Here is a 16,714-nt window from a genome sequence, read left to right as displayed (position 1 = left end):
GAGGACTGTGAAATATTAGAGGAAATTAACATAGAGAGAGAGGAGGTACTAGTGAGTTTAGCAGCCTTAAAAATGGATAAATCCGCAGGCCCAGATGAGATGTATCCCAGGCTGTTGAGGGAGGCAAGGGAAGAGATATCAGGGGCCCTGGCAGTAATTTTAAAATCCTTTCTGACCACAGGTGAGGTGCCAGAGGACTGGAGGACTGCTAACGTTGTCCCACTATTAAAAAATGGAGGCAAGGGTAGACCAGGAAATTACAGGCCAGTCAGTCTAACCTTGGTGGTGAGGAAGTTCCTAGAATGAATTCTGTGGGACCAAATATATCTGCACTTGGAGAGATATGGCTTAATCAGGGATAGTCAGCATGGATTTGTTAAGGGAAGGTCATGTTTGACAAATTTGATCAAATTTTTTGAGGTGGTAACCAAGAGTGTTGATGAGGGTAATGCATTTGATGTGGTCTACATGGACTTTAGCAAGTCTTTTAATAAGGTCCCTCATGGCAGACTGGTCAAGAAAGTAAGAGCCCATGGGATCCAAGGCAAAGTAGCACATTGGATCCAAAATTGGCTGAGAGGCAGGAAGCAAAGGGTAGAAGGATGTTTCTGTGACTGGAAGTCTGAGTCTGTTTCCAGTGGGGTTCCGCAGGGCTCGGTGCTGGGGCCCTTGCTGTTTGTGGCAAATGATTTGGACTTAAACATAGGGGGTATGATCAAGAAGTTTGTAGATGACATAAAAATTGGTAGGGTGGTAAATAGTGAGGAGGACAGCCATAAACTGCAGGGAGATATCAATGGACTGGTCAGGTGGGCAGAGTAGTGGCAAATGAAATTCAACCTGGAAAAGTGTGAGGTAATGCACTTGGGGAGGGCTAACAAAGCAAGGGATTACACTATGAATTGTAGGACTCTGGAAAGTACTGAAGATCAGAGGGACCTTGGTGTGCATATCCACAGGGTCCTGAAAGTAGCAGGGCAGACAGATAAAGTGCTTAAGAAGGCATATGGGATACTTGCCTTTATAAACCGAGGCATAGAATAAAAGAGCAGGGAGGCTATGCTGGAACTGTATAAAATGATGATTAGGCCACAGCTGGAGTACTGTATGCAGTTCTGGTTGCCACATTATAGAAAGGATGTGATTGCACTGGAGAGGGTGCAGGGGAGATTTACCAGGATGCTGTCGGATGCTGGGCTGGAGGGTCTGAGCTATGAGGAAAGATTGGATAGGCTGGGATTGTTTTCTTTGGAGCAGCAAAGGATGAGAGGGCACCTGATAGATTATGATAAGATTATGAGGGGCATAGATAGGGTGGATAGGAAGGCACTTTTTCTATTAGTAGAGGGGTCAATAACCAGGAGGCATAGACTTATGTTGAGGTAGAAGGCTAAGAGGGGAGTTGAGGAGAAATTTTTTCACCCAGAGGGTGGTGGGAGTCTGGAACTCACTGCCTGAAAGGGTGGTTGAGTCAGAAATTCTCATAACATTTAAGAAGTATTTAGATATTCACTTGCATTGCCGAGCCTCCAGAGGTATGGGCCAAGCACTGGAAAATGGGATAGTGTAATCAGATCTTTGTTGACCGGCATTTACACGATAGGCCGAATGGCCTCCTTCTGTGCTGCAGACATCTATGAGTCTATGAGGTGACGTACAAGCGGAGGCCTGTCCAATCTGCTGCTGCTCTCCTGGTTCGAGCAAGATGCCCTGGAACTGGAGAGCCGGCACACTCCCCGTGCAACCGGGCGTGGAGAGACTGGGGGTGCCGGATGAAGGTATGAGCGCAGTGCACAGCAGTGAGACTCTCGGATTGTGCAACCGTGCAGTCTCTTCATTGATATGAGCCTCGAACCTGGCATCCCCATTGATTGTTGGAAGACGATGGTACCGTGATGCAGATCTCCATTGTCTCACCAGGATGCCTGGCATGCACAGCGACAGTGTGTTGACTTTAGCTAATGACATGTCCTTCTTCTCCCTTTTAGGCGAAGGGCCATCCCCAATGCCAGAGGACCACCAGGCACCACTGTCACCTGTGTTACACCCACTCTCTGAAGCAGGCACCAGCGCACATACCAGCACTTTGGTGGGCATTAGATCAGCAGCTAGTATCTCGGTGCACATTGGTGAGGGCACTTCACCCTTGCTTGAAGTGCAGGCAGAGGCAGAGGGTGCCCAGGGGGCCAGCAGTCGGGGGACTGCTGGGGATCAGGATGATGCTCAGTCAAAGGCTGATGATAGGCCTCTGGAACTGTTCATCAGGCAGCAGATGCTGGACGCCCAGCGAGATGTGCGGGAGGACCTGGCAGAGATTCATGAGTGTCTGTGCGCCATGGTCTCCGTGAAGGAGGAGTCCACGCAGAGCGTGAGCACTGCGTTGACCCTCATGGCCGAGCACACTGCCCCCTCCATTGAGAGAGTGGCGACTCTCATGGAGAGGCAGCTCCAGGGACAGAATGAGGGGTTCCTTGGGTTGCGCTCAGGCCTGCAAACCCTCACACAGGCACTGGGCTCAGGTGGTCACTGTCAATGTAGGAGATGGATGAGACACCAGGTATCCCAGCTAGGTGCCCGTCCTTCAATGGTGTGCAGGGAGTGACCTCGCATTGGCGCACGAGCTGCCTATCTTCTCTGCAGGCTCCTTTCAGGATGCTCCAGATGACGGTATCAGCTCCTCTGCCCTCCACCAGTGACCATTGCATCTGACGAGGCTGCGGCGACTGGGGAGATGTCAGCCATGGAACTGGCCGCTTCCTCCCAGGTGGAGCCAGCACAGGCTCCACTAGCCAGAGGACAACTGCCAAGGTCATCAAGGCCAACAAGACAACAAGAGTGAGCCGGCTGTCTCCAAAGCCAGTGCCAGCAAGGGGGCTGCACCTGGATGTAGCATTCACAAGCATAAGTTAAAGACATCATAAGCACAAGAGGGACTGGTCACGGGTGATTTTATGTTCATTTATGTTTAATTAATGTATACTGCTCTGGGACCTAAGACCAGGGAAGTTGATGTAAATAGTCAGTAATTGTAAAAATGATATAAACTTTGTTTTTGTTGTCATGGCCTGAGTATGCTTCACCTTTTTGTTTTAATGGTGCAGGGAATGCCAATATGTAATGCTGGACGTAAGTGGCTCTGAATTTTATTGCACAGGTACTGAGTGTTCTTTTTGTTCAAATGAAAGGGTCCTTTCAGATATCTGGGATGGAGGCGGCAGCCCTGGTATGCGTTTGAAGCTGATATTTGGCAGCCTAGCTGAAGGAGCGTTGGATCAAGGTTTCCCTGGTGTCCCTGCCTCCCTGAAGGCTGACGAGGTCTGCCTCCATGCCCTCAGCGTTCTCCTCACCGTGCTCATCTTCTGACTCACCACTGAACTCAACATCTGTGGCCTGTGCAGCTGCGTCAAGATCACCTTCCTCCAGTGGGTCCCCCCCTTGCCAGTGCCAGATTGTGGAGAGCGCAGCATGCAACCACTATCAGTGATACCCGCTCTGGGGGGTATTGTAATGCTCCCGCTGAACGGTCCAGTCGTCGGAAGTGCATCTTTAGAAGACCTATGGCCCTCTCTACCACCGCCCTCGTGGAGCCATGACTCGTATTGTCGCACTTCTCTGCCTCTGTTCTTGGGTGGCAGAGAGGCATCTTAAGCCACCTTTTCAATGGATAGCCCTTGTCACCCAGCAGCCATCCAACCTGTGGGGCTGGAGCACTGAAGAGCTTTGGCACCTGGGAGTGTCTCAGGATGTAAAGGGAGCTGCCAAGGTACCTTGCACAGACTTGCAGAATCTGCATCCCTTGGTCACAGACTATCTGCACGCTCATGGAGTGGAAGCCCTCCCTGTTGATGAAGGCACGTGGCTGGCCCGCTGGCACCTTGATGGCCACATGTGTACAGTCTATTGCATCCTGGACACGGGGGAACTCAGCAATTGCTGCAAAGCCTCTGGCTCGCTCAGTCTGGCTGGCCTCATCCGTACGGTAAAGAATAAAGGTCAGTACCCGCCTGAACAGAGTGTCTGTCACTCATTTGGCACAACTACGGACAGCTGATTGGGAAATGCCACACAGACCCCCCACTGACCCCTGGAAAGAGCCGGACGCATAGAGGTTGAGGGCCGCTGTGACTTCAGAGCCACAGGCATGGGGTGTCCACCCACACAGTTGGAGCTGACCTCAGTCCCAATCATCTGGCAACTGGAGATCATGGTCTCCCTGGAGAGGCGGAGTCTCCTTCATCATTGCACCTCAGACATATTGAGGTAGCTGCTTCGCCGCCTGTATACCCTGGTAGCAGGATAGTGGCCTCTTCTGCAGCCCCTTCTGCCTTGGACTCCCTGCTGGCCCTGCGCCCCTTGTGCCTGCACCTCTCCTCCCACAGGTCCCTCCCCTGGAAGCTGCAGAGGGACACCTGGCCTCCTCTCCCTTCTGCCCCTCACTTCCTCCTCAGAGGAGGTGCCTCCAGCGGAGACCACAATCCCCATTCCCAGGGTAAGGGAAAGCTGTCTGATACCTGAAAGCGTCCACACGGTCTGAATCCTCCAGGTACCTGGCAGACAGCAGTGAGTCCTGAAATGAAACCTGGAAATGCTAAGAATGAAGCCCTGAACAGAGATGAAGCTGCCAAGTACCAACAAGCAACCAGCAGTAAACTATCTCCAAAACTGCTCAATGCTCACACTGGTAATGCTGTTGACCCTTATTATCCCGCCCTTGGATGAGGTTTGAGAAAATGTTGGCTGGCCACCTGCCCGTTTTACCCTTGCGACGAGCAGAAAATCACACGGGCAATGAAAAATCATAGACAATTGGATTGTTAAGGGCTTTAAGTGGCCTGTTAATTAACAGCAGGCGCCGCTCTGGCACCCCGGCAAAATATCGCGCAAATGCGCAATGCCGTCGGGGCGCTCACCCCGCACTATTTTAGTCCCTTTCGGTTCGGGCCTGCACCTGCCCGCTGAGTGAAAAATTCAGCCCTATGTCTGATGGAGGTCAGCGTGAGAAAGTGTGAGGTTATCCGCTTTGGATTTAAGGAAAACAAATTCTTAATGAGTGAGATAAGAGCTATGGAGATTCAAAGGTGCCCAGGTGCAAAAAGGCTATAGTTCAAGGCACCTGGAATAGGGAGGGGCGTAAGTTAAACTTTCGCACTGCATTAAGTTTTGGACACTGGAATTCAAGAAGGTTATACTGGCCTTGAACAAGATGGACCAGGGATTAGAGGGCTAGATTATGCGAAGTTGTATACCCCTTGAGTTAAGAAGGTTTTGGAGGTGATTTAATTGAGGCCTTAAAATGATAAAATGATTTCAGATAGATACAAGTTCCTCTGATGGGGGAGTCCAGAACAGGGGGTGATAAAAGTAGATCAAAGCCATTCATGAAGAAACCAGGACGCACTTTTTCACACAAAGAGTAATAGATATATTCTCCAAAGGCTGTGGAGACTGGGTGAATTGCATTTTTCAATATTGAGATCAGTAGTTTTTTGTTAGGTCAGAAGTTCCAAAGGATATGAAGCAAACATCAGGAAATGGATTTGAGGTATAGATCACTGCCTGTAGCCCCAGCAGCGGCCACCAGCATTAAACAGATGAGGTTAGGTATGGCACAGGCCATATACAGGATAAATCTTCATCTGGCATCGGCCGGGATTTTCCGGCCCTGTTGTGGGTGGGACCCACCCCGGGCGAGACGGCGTCCCAGCCAGAAGTCCATTGACTTGCGGCGGGACCAGAAGATCCCGGCGGCGGTGGGGGGGGAAGGGGGTGTGGAAAATCCTGCCCATTATGTCAAACAATGCATGTTAGTTCCATCCACAGAGCGGTTACTGAGACTGTACCAGTCTCACATTGCATTCTCCACCCCGGCTTTCATGCTTGCTCTTGGATCAAAACTGCCAGTTTGGTGACCGTTTCGTACAGAGTGACGGACAGTTTTGTGCCACTCACACTTCTCCAGTACAAAAAGTGGGTTAACGCTCAAGAATTTCAGAGGCAGCAGAATGTGAAAAAGCTTTCATCCCAAGAGTCTAGACTGGATCTGAACTTAGATCCCCAAAGTACAAGGACAGTGCTATAACCCAATTATGTTTTTTTTGTTTTCCTTTTACTTCAGGTACTGCCTTTTTTATGTTCCCCTGGAGGTTAGAATTTAGAATTACTGGTCTGGAACATTGAGAACTGAAGACAGTTGTTAGACTGACACAGTTTTATTTTTGAAATGGGGAAAGAGAGAAAGACCTGATCACGAAGTAGAAGTTGACACGAAGATGTATCATTGATTTTTATTTTGGAAGGTTATTGTAGAGTAGATGCAATTCGGGAATATAAATGAAATGTTAGTGACATGCCTTGTGTTTTGTTAATATGAGGCTTTGGCCTACAGTAAATTGTAATTACTTTGCAATTGTTAATTGCTCCTAATTAAAGATAACAAATAAGTTTAAGAATTCAACTGATTAAGAACCCCTGATTCAATCCACCTCAAAATATTTTATTCAGTTACACCCAAAAACAATAAATTTGCAGTTAAACTGTCTCCCTCGTGTTAACACAGGGTAGTTTTGGGTGTGCAAGCGGCACTGTCTTGTGGAAGTCAGTTCCCAAATTGGATCTGAGATGTGCTGAAACTTCAAGACAATTGCCAGCAGGGAGCCTGAGGCTCATTTGAATTTGCACAGCATGGACAGGTGCATTTCGAAAGTAGTGAAGTGATTCATCCAAACTCCTAAAAACCTAAGAATGTCACATTGCAGTCATTTTGTTGTGATTAAGAAAATGGACATTGCTTTCACCAGACATGAACAGACAGTTTTGGAGAACAGAGCTCTGCAAACGAGTCCAACCACACATGTCTAGTGCCCCTTTGTCGCTGGCCTTTCAGCAATTTCAGCAAGGTACCTCTTACAGTCTAAGTCAGATCTGCCTCAGTTATCAGTTTCTAGCGATAAAAGGTCAGCCTAGTTAAAAATAAACTGAAAAATATCCTCACGGAGTAAGCAATATCACAATGACAATAAATTCAAACTCAAATGTGTGCACTTGTCCAAATTTTAGTGCACTGAGGTCTGAGTTAGGCCTTAGTTTGTCTTGTCCCAAAGGCGAATGCATTAGAAGCTATGTGAATTACAGCTTTTCATTAACCATTGCCTTGCTGAGTCACAGTGGCAGAGGCTTTGGCAGAAATCTGTTATTTCAATGATAGAAGTCACAAAACACAAATAAGATCTCAGTTTTGGGATGAGGTTCTGCTCACCGTGATTGCCTTTGGATGTTCGCACTGGTGTGAAATGGTTTTTGGAGGTTCTAACAGGTGAATTATCCTTGGGCGATCCATCTATTGCAGTCATATTCTCTCTCTCGTAGTGTGGTACTGGAATCGGTCCCTGGTTTCGTAAAATGTCTGCCAAGGCCCTGTGAAATTTCACAGAAAAGAAAGGTTACAACAAAGCACACACAATGTGTTTACATTCACTTGCTATTAGTGTCCCAGTGTTTCTAGGTTTTTCAGAAGAATTGCTGGGATCACTATGTGGTTGTAAGTATTAATGCTGCGACTGGGTGAAACATCATTGTATGGCAACTGCTATAGCCACTTGAACACGTCACATTACTTACTTCCCTTACTGCATCTTTGGCAGGTATAATTCATTAAAAATGTTATGTCCATTTTAACTAACAAGTATCAGTCTGATATTTAGAAACTCTGTAATGCAGTGGCAGTAATAAATAGTGATTAACTTGAAGAACAAAAACAGAAACAGAAATACCTGGAAAAACTCAGCAGGTCTGGCAGCATCGGCGGAGAAGAGCACAGTTGACATTTCGAGTCGAAACATCAACTGTGCTCTCCTCCGCCGATGTTGCCAGACCTGCTGAGTTTTTCCAGGTATTTCTGTTTCTGTTTTTGTTTTGGATTTCCAGCATCCGCAGTTTTTTGCTATTAACTTGAAGATATGGCTGCTCACATTTTTTTTTGGCAAGTATACAATTAGAGAGTGGCAATACACCATACATAGTATGCAAAGTACAATATGCATTAGGCAGTGCACACTTTGACCGGTGGCGCATGATCATGGGTAGATGGTGTAAATCGGCAAACGTCCAAAATAAATGTGTTCCTTAAATCAGGTCTATCAAGCCCCTGTAAGCACTTTAACCATCCTAAACTCGGAAGCATGGAAAAGCTTGATCCCACTTATAAGGATTTTGTAAGAAGTCATCTTTTTGTACCAATCTGGAACCATTCCTTACTTATCTTCCAACATTAAAGGATTGAAACTTCCAAGTCTTTAAGCTCCGGGAAAGAGGAGATGGAAAGTTGAAGGATGGCAGTGGAGGTGTGGGGGGGTGGGGGAGGGAGAACTGAGATGAGAGGGAGTATGAGAAATGGGAAAGAGAAGGGGAGAATGGGGAAAGAATGGGCTTATTAGTTGTGTATGGGGCTCACGCTTACGAATAGCCACATGCAGCCTAATTACTGCTCTCAAGACGTACACCCAGTTCACAGCTTCAGAAAGTTGGTCACCATACCTTAGCATTTATTCTGTTTACCCAGGGGAGGTTGGAGGAGGAGAATGTTTCCAAAGATGTATGTTGTGTGGTACCCCCTCTTCATTTGACCCCTCATGTATTTCATTTGGTTGGGTGGGTTACTGTACACTGCCTCACTGTGCTCTTTCTTTTAATAACACTGTTGTATGTTACAGCTGAACTCTACCTTGTGTGAAAACAGTTTGTACAAATTGTCACCTTCATTATCACTTCATGTACTCATTTTCTACTTTGAAATACTTTTTAGGTGTTCTGTCAGTTGCTCACCATGATTCCTCTTTGGCTTCTATATTCCATGAGTAAAACCAATTAAAGCGATGAATTAATTCTCTATATCACTAGTGCTATTGTTTTAAATCTTCAGGGAACTATGTACATACAGCCCAATTTGCACATGTGTTTACGTCCTTTTTTTTACTGAATTAAGAAATGCAGTATTCCAAATCACAATAGACTTGCTTTTTATTCAAGCAGTTCAGCAGATGCTGATACCTCAGTTTTTGACAGGACACACAATCCTGAAGGGTTATGCCTCTGTTGGTTCAATAGACTTTAATATGTTTTCCTAGTCAACTGATGCAAAAAAATCTACTATACATCATGAGAAAAATAATTATAAGGGTTCTGAGTAGTGTTTACTAATTGTGACTAAAAACAGCAGTTACATACAACTTGATTTTGTTGAGGAAGTTGAACAAAACTTTACATGTCAGACTGTCGCTTCCCTTTCATGCTTTACAGCTTCATTGACATCATTATCCAGTGGAATTTGCACCAGCAGGTACTGTAGGATAAATGGAGTCTATCCTTTCTTTTCTATTATTATATGTGAGTTAAACGTCTTGCCCAATTTACACCATTATTTACAAATTCAATCTGTCTCTAGGTCAGGCGCGTCCCACCTTATTGCATGGCGGACCACATTTCAATTTTTCTCACACTCGGGCGGCTGGGGAGGTGCTGAGGAGCAGACTTTGGAGCGATAAGGTTTGGCGCAACATTAAAGAAGAATTTCAAAAAAAGCTTCTTTATGAAAAGAAGCAACATGCTGAGCAAAAATAATCACAACAATAAATTGATTATTTATTACTCATTTTAAAAAAAATTAAGATGACTATTCGAGTGTGAAAGGGTGCAATCGTGTGTGTGTCCAGCTCACTCCCAGACTGAGGGAGCTCAATTACTCATCCCCACCACTGTGAGAGTGGGTGACAGTGCCTTTTGGTGTGTGGGGTTCAGGGTGAATGAGAACACTGAGACTGGGAATGAGCTAGACACACTCTGCCCTCAGTCTCACCCCTCCATTTCTGACACACACACACACACACACACACATACACACACACACACAAAAACATCCTCTCTCTCAGACACACACATACACGCACTCATCCTCTCAGACACACACAAAAGCGCCCACACACACACGCACCCTCTCAGACACACACACACACACACACCCTCTCTCTCAGACACACACACACACACACATACACACACACACAAAAACACCCTCTGTCTGACACATGCACACATCCTCACTCTCATACACAAACACATGCCCACACACACCCTCTCTCTCAGACACACACCAACACGCATACTCAGACACACACATACTCTCTCTCTCAGACACACACACACACACACACACATACATACGCACACAGTCAAACTCACTGTCTCTCTCAGACCCACATACATGAACACTCAAAGGCTCCTTAGACAACACCTTCCAAACCCATGACTACTACCGTCTTTAATGTCAAGGGCAGCAGATACATGGGAACATCACCACCTGGAAGTTCCCCTCCAAGCCTCTCATCATCCTGACTTGGAAATATATCGCTGTTCCTTCACTGTCGCTGGGTCAAAATCCTTGAACTCCCTCCCTAAGAGCACTGTGGGTTTACCTACACCACATGGACTGCAGCAGTTCAAGAAGGCAGCTCACCACCACCTTCTCAAGGGCAACTAGGGATGGGCAATAACTGCCAGCCTAGCTAGGCAAAGCCCACATCCCTTGAATGAATAAAAATAAACACACTCACCCTCTCTCTCACACATTCACACTCTCACCCTTACTCCTCCACCCACCCTCACTCCCCCACCCACCCACACTCACTCCCCCACTCACTCACCATCCCTCCCTCACCCACCCTATCTCATTCCCACTCAACCACTTACCCTCACAACCAAATCAGCCGTGGGGGCAATGGGATGAGAGCGGAAGAGGGGCCTGAAGCAAGGCCTGAGGCCCAGCAGCACCCGAACGCAGGTGCCCACCCAGGGAAATGCTGAGAGCTGGTTGAACGCAGGGAGGAATCAGGGAAATGCTGGATGAATGAGTCCTGAGCTGGGGAATGCAGGGAGAATTGGGGAAGCGCGGCTGGAGCTGGGCCAAAGCACTATAAGCATGGTGAGCTGAAGTCCCGTGCACTCCAGAGTTGCCAGTGTTCCTCCAATGAGAACCTGGTTCTCTCCCATGTTTGCTGCTGATAGGTTCAATAGTCAGCCTATCACCCAGAATGAAAAAACAGTAAAAATGGGGAAATAAACGTACTGGTCCAAACTACTTTTTTTCCTCTCTGGGCAGCAGCAAACGCAGGGGAGAAAGAGGCTGTGATTGGTGGAGCAGTCCCCTGCACAAATCTTCAAACTCACTGACCCATCCTACTGGCATTTTCAACAAACACTCCGGGGGCCACAAGGAGGGGCTTCGCGGGCCACAGGTCGGACAAGCCTGCTTTAGACTATTTCATTTTAACCTACCTAGTGCATTATTGATGTAATACACGAGATGTGTCTTTCCTCTCTGGTCAAATTGTTTTTATCTTTCTAGTAAATGAGCAGATCTCTGCTTGTATATTGACTTGACCTCTTGCACTACACCAATTCCCTTAAAGGGCATTCTGCTCTCAGTTGTCTGATTGCATCCTGCTGGGTGCATGTATGTGTTTTCTCCTTTCTACCTGCGCAAAAGGAACACTGCTCATTCCATCTCTATTACAGGCGAGTAGATGATATTTCAGATTGCTATTCCTTTATTTCTCCCATAACTTTTCTATCAACTGGCATTGGGCACATTTCTCAATTCCAGCAGTAAATTCTGGTTATTCATGCGGTTCTTAATCCCCGGCTCAGATTTTTCATTCCCAGCTATGAACTTCAAGTTCAATTTTACAGGCACTTGACATAACGGTATCATTTTAACAATTTGGTATTATTCCTCATCATTGAGAGTTTTCTGTATCTCTCCTCATCTTTAATTCATTGACCAGAAGAACAGAGCAAGAGTTGATCAACCTGTCTTCAGGAGGTTCGCATCCTGGAGCTGCTCCAATACATTGACTAGACTTTTCTTGGTTTGTAGTTCTATCTGGATGGAGAATTATCTACTCTGGTTTACTAGTTTCATCCCTATTAAGTAGTTGCCCTCACTCAGGCTAAGTTGGCTCACATGGACAAATGTGGGTTAATTAAGGAAAGCCAACATGGATTTGTTAAGGGAAAATCGAGTTTAACTCACTTGCTGAAGTTTTTTTGAAGAGGTAATGGAGAGGGTTGATGAGGGCAATGCTGTTGATAGGGTGCACATGGACTTCTGAGAGGCATCTGATACACTGCCACACAATAGACTTGTGAACAAAGTTATAACTTATGGAATAAAAAGGACAGCAGCAACATGAATTACAACACTGGCTAAGTGACAGGCAACAGAGAATAGTGGTTAATGGATGTTTGTCGGGCTGGAGGAAGGTTTGTAGTGGAGTTCCCCAGGGGTCAGTGCTGGGACCCTTTATTTCTCCAATATATATTAACAATTTAGACTTTGGTGTACAGGAACAATTTCAAAATTTGTGGATGATACGAAACTTGGAAGCAACTGTGAGGAGGAACTAGACAAGTTGGTGGAATGGGCAAAAAAGTTTTAGATGAAGTTCAAGGTGGAGAAATGTTAAGTGATTGATTTTGGTAGGAAGAACATGGAGAGACAATATAAAATAAAGGATATAACTCTGAAGTGGGTGCAGGAGCAGAGGGGCCTGGGTATTTATGTACAAAAGTCATTGAAGGTGGCAGGAAACTTTGACAATGCAGTTAATAAAGCATATATTATCTTAGGCTTCTGCTTGTCTCCCATCCCTGTCAAACCCTCCCATTTCCATATTTGATATTCTTCTGACTGGGAGAGGGAGAATTCTCTCTCATCCCTCCTTTCAAGTTGTCAAGATTTGGTGGGATCTCACATTGACATGTTCTCTCACATGAAAGGCGCTATATAAATGTCTTCCTTTTCTCTCTTGTTTCCTTTTGTAAATGTTCATAGGCACATGGTTGACCTTATGAGAATGATAACAGGGTTTCTACTGTTTCCAGCCCCAGCTTCCCTTCCTGGGAAAAGCAATGATTGCTTCAGGAAGAAAATGAGTGTTTTCTTATGATCTCCAACAGAAGCGGTCATTAGTTCATCTAACAACCAAGAGAAATAGAGAAGTTGGCTGATGCAATGACTTTTGAGTTTGGAAAATGTTATTTTTGTTTAATGCAATGGTGGGTAATTTTTCTCACTTATATTACCAGACAGAAATTTACAATGCATCTCATCTTATCACTTGTTAGTCGTTAGACATACAATTGCAAACTTCCTTGTGCTCTCAACCGAACTGAATTCCCTCTGTTGACATTGGCAATGAGCTAAAAGCTATTGAAAGGTGCACTATGCTGTCAATGGATCTCTTGTTCTTGGAATCACTTTATTTTGCAATGCCTCTTTCTCTCGTCAACAATTTGTACTGAAAGTGGACATTTTCCCTGGTTTCTACATTTATTCTAGATACGTTGCTAAGTGGTATCTGTTCCATCTCATTGGCAGTTACTATAACTTTATAGTCTAACTGTCAGCTCGTATTCATTTAACAGTTACTGTGAAGCATATAGGTTAAGGTAAACAGAATCTTGCAACGCATCTTGCTGTCAGTACACCATCTCCCCTATATCCACCTCTCTGTCAGGCTGTCAAACCTTAAAACTGCCCGAATCACCCCTTTCTGCAACTCATATTGGTTTCACTTGCTTGTTAAGCCAAATACAATGACCCAGATCTTCCAGTCTCCCGAGGGTCAGACCCAGGTGATACCCTAGGATATGCACTGAAGGACCCTTCACAGTCTCAATGCAAGGACCCCAGGAAGTTTCCAATGCGCAATTGTTCTGTTCTCTAGAAGACTCCGATAAAGTTGCCAACTCTGAATTAGAGTTAGAGACTTCGGACGGTTCTGATTCACTTATCAGAATTGTTATCCAGGAAATGTTCGAAAAAAAACATATCTAACTGCTAAGTAGCTATACAACTGAAACGTTGACTCTGCAACACCCCCCCCGCCCCCCCCCACCGACTCTCCGACACCCCCGACCCTCTGACTCCCCTTGAAACTCCAACTCATCCCCGGCCCTCTGTCTCCCTCCAGCCCTCTGACCCTCCTGACCCTTGAACCACCCGCAGCCCTCTGACCCCTCCTGACCCTTCAACCATCCTGACACGCCAACACCCCCAACCCTCTAGCTCCCTCCTAAATCTCCCACTCTAACTCCCCCATGACCTTCCAACATCATCCCGACCCAACCTGACCCAACCTCACCGCCCCACCACCCTACACAGCTGGCACCTTAACCACCCTACCACCCTGCCACTGTACCCAGCCTGCGACCTACCCACTCTACCTACCCTACCCATCTTGCCACATACCACCCTGCCACTCTACCCATTCTGCTACCCACCACACTACCCACCCTGCACACTTGCCTCGCACACTCATTCACTAGCACGCTGAAAATTTACTTAAATGTCCCAAATCTCTTCAGTGTTAGTGAATGAAAGCTTACCAAAATACAGCAGCTAGTGCCATAAAAAGTGGGCTGTGGCTTGGTTTTCCCTGATGATCCTGCACTATGGAAAAAAACCTTGAGGACAGGTACACTCCGCATTTCTGAAGAGGCCCAGTCCAAAAGTCCGTGCCAGAAAGGACAGTGCTACAGCTCTGTGTAAAAAAATAGCAGCAGAGTGGAAATCCTACAGTGACTGCCACTCCTCGGAGGATTCAAGCCAATGCGACCTCACCTATCCAGGCTTTAACCGTGTTTAAGATTTGTTTTGATATGATGGTGATTTGCAATTATATTTAAAAAACGTCACTGCATCTTCAAAGATTTAAATCCCCCCTCCCAAGCCCACATCACACTTTCTTTATCATCAGTACATTTGTGCTACCCCATTCTTGGTTGTTTAAATGGTTGTAAGTATAGTTCTTTTCAAAAAATAAAACTGCGTAGAGTTATTAATTTCTCTTACCTCACACTTTATGATGGCAAACACATTCATATTCAGTATAGTATACAAAGACCTTCAATCTCAAGATTTAGGGAGATCACATTATCACGCTCAGCTACAAGAGACCTGAATGGTAGGATAGACAATAAATGTCACTGGGCTTCACCTCAACATGTTTTAAGAGGATTAAATCTAAGTGCTGAGATATTTTCTGAGAATAGGCCCTGGGAGTTGAATATGTGTAGCAGAGTGGAAGAACTATGGAGTTATTTCGTGAGGGTGAGTCTGAACTCAGTGAACCAATGTGTACTGTTGCAATGCAGAGTTATCAAGCTTAAAGGCTCTCCTGCCTATTTGAATGGGACTAACGAGCAATTCAGAGAAGAAAGTGCCTTGTGAATCTTTTATCTCAGCCTCCTCCCTGGGTCCCAAGCATTAGACATGTTAGTCTTCATCCAATTCGATTCACTCCATTTGATATCAAGAAATGGCTGAAAGCACTGGACACAGCAACAGCTATGGACTATGATAATATCTTGGCTCTGGCACTGAAGTCTTGTGCTCCAGAACTAGCCACATCCTTAGCCAACCTGTTCCAGTAAAGCTCCAACACTGGCATCTACTCGACAAAGTGGAAAATTGCCCATGTATGTCCTGTCCACAATAAGCAGGTCAAATCCAACCCGGCTAATTAACGTCCCATCAGTCTACTCTCAATCATCAGCAAAGCGATGGAAGGTGTCATTTACAGCGCAATCAAACGGCACTTACTCAGCAACAAGCTGCTCACTGACACTCAGGTTGGGTTTCGCCAAGACTATTCACCTCCTGACCTCATGACAGCCATGGACAAAAGAGTTGAACTCAAGAAATGAAGTGAGAATGACTGCCCTTGACATCAAGGTAGCATTCAACTGAGTGTGGTATCAAGGAGCCCAAAGCATGATGATTGTGGTTGTTGGAGGCCCACCTTCTCAGCCCTAGGAGATCCTCAGGGTAGTGTCCTAGTCACAATTATCTTCAGCCACTTTATCAATGGTCTTCCCGAAATCATAAGGTCAGAAGTGGTGATGGTTGCTGATGATTGCACAGTTTTCAGTACCTTCTGTGACTCTTCAGATAGTGAAGCAGTCCTTGTCCATATGCAGTGTTGGCCTGGTAAGTGGCAAATAATGTTCGAGCCACACAAGTGCCAAGCAATGACCATCACCAACAAAAAAGAATCCAAACCATCTCCCCTTGACACTCAAAAGCGTTGCTCTCAGTGAATCCCCCATCATCAACATCATGGGGGTTACTATTGACCAGGGAATTAACTGGACCAGCCATATAAATACTCTGGCTATAAGAACAGGTCAGGGATTAGGAATTCTGCTCTGTATGACAGCTGACTCCTCCAAGTCTCTCCGCCATCTAAAACGCACAAGTCAGGAGTGCGATGGAATGCTCTCCACTTGCCTGGATGAGTGCAGCTTCAACAACACTCAAGCAGCTCAACACCATCCAGGACAAAGTAGCCACTTGATCGGTACCCCATCCACCACTATCAGCATTCACTCCTTCTGCCACCAGTGCACAGTGGCAGCAGTGTGTGCCTCTACACAATGTAATGCAGCAACTCACCAAGCCTCCTTTAACAGCACTTTCCAAACCCACAGTCTTTACCACCTAGAAAGACAAAGGCAGCTGCTCCTGGGAATATTACCCACCTGAAATTTCCCCTCCAAATCACACACCATCCTGACTGGGAACTATACTGATATTCCTTCACTGTCGCTGGGTCAAAATCCTGGAACTGCCTCCCTAACAGCACTGTGGGTGTACCTACAC

The 16,714-nt window shown here is 46.0% G+C and overlaps 1 protein-coding gene across 1 annotated transcript in view; it reads right to left on the bottom strand.

Moving 5' to 3' along the window:
• Window positions 1-16,714, bottom strand: part of LOC144699628 (protein shisa-6-like) — a 560,335-nt gene that overhangs the window by 490,323 nt on the left and 53,298 nt on the right. The window contains exon 2 of the mRNA XM_078570705.1: window positions 7,256-7,413. Within this exon, the coding sequence (XP_078426831.1) occupies window positions 7,256-7,413 (158 nt within the window). The remainder of the gene's footprint in view (window positions 1-7,255; window positions 7,414-16,714) is intronic.

Source organism: Cetorhinus maximus, chromosome 24 (genome assembly GCF_964194155.1).
Source record: "Cetorhinus maximus chromosome 24, sCetMax3.hap1.1, whole genome shotgun sequence".
NCBI classification, from domain to species: domain Eukaryota; kingdom Metazoa; phylum Chordata; class Chondrichthyes; order Lamniformes; family Cetorhinidae; genus Cetorhinus; species Cetorhinus maximus.
This window is presented reverse-complemented; position numbering and strand designations above follow the sequence as displayed.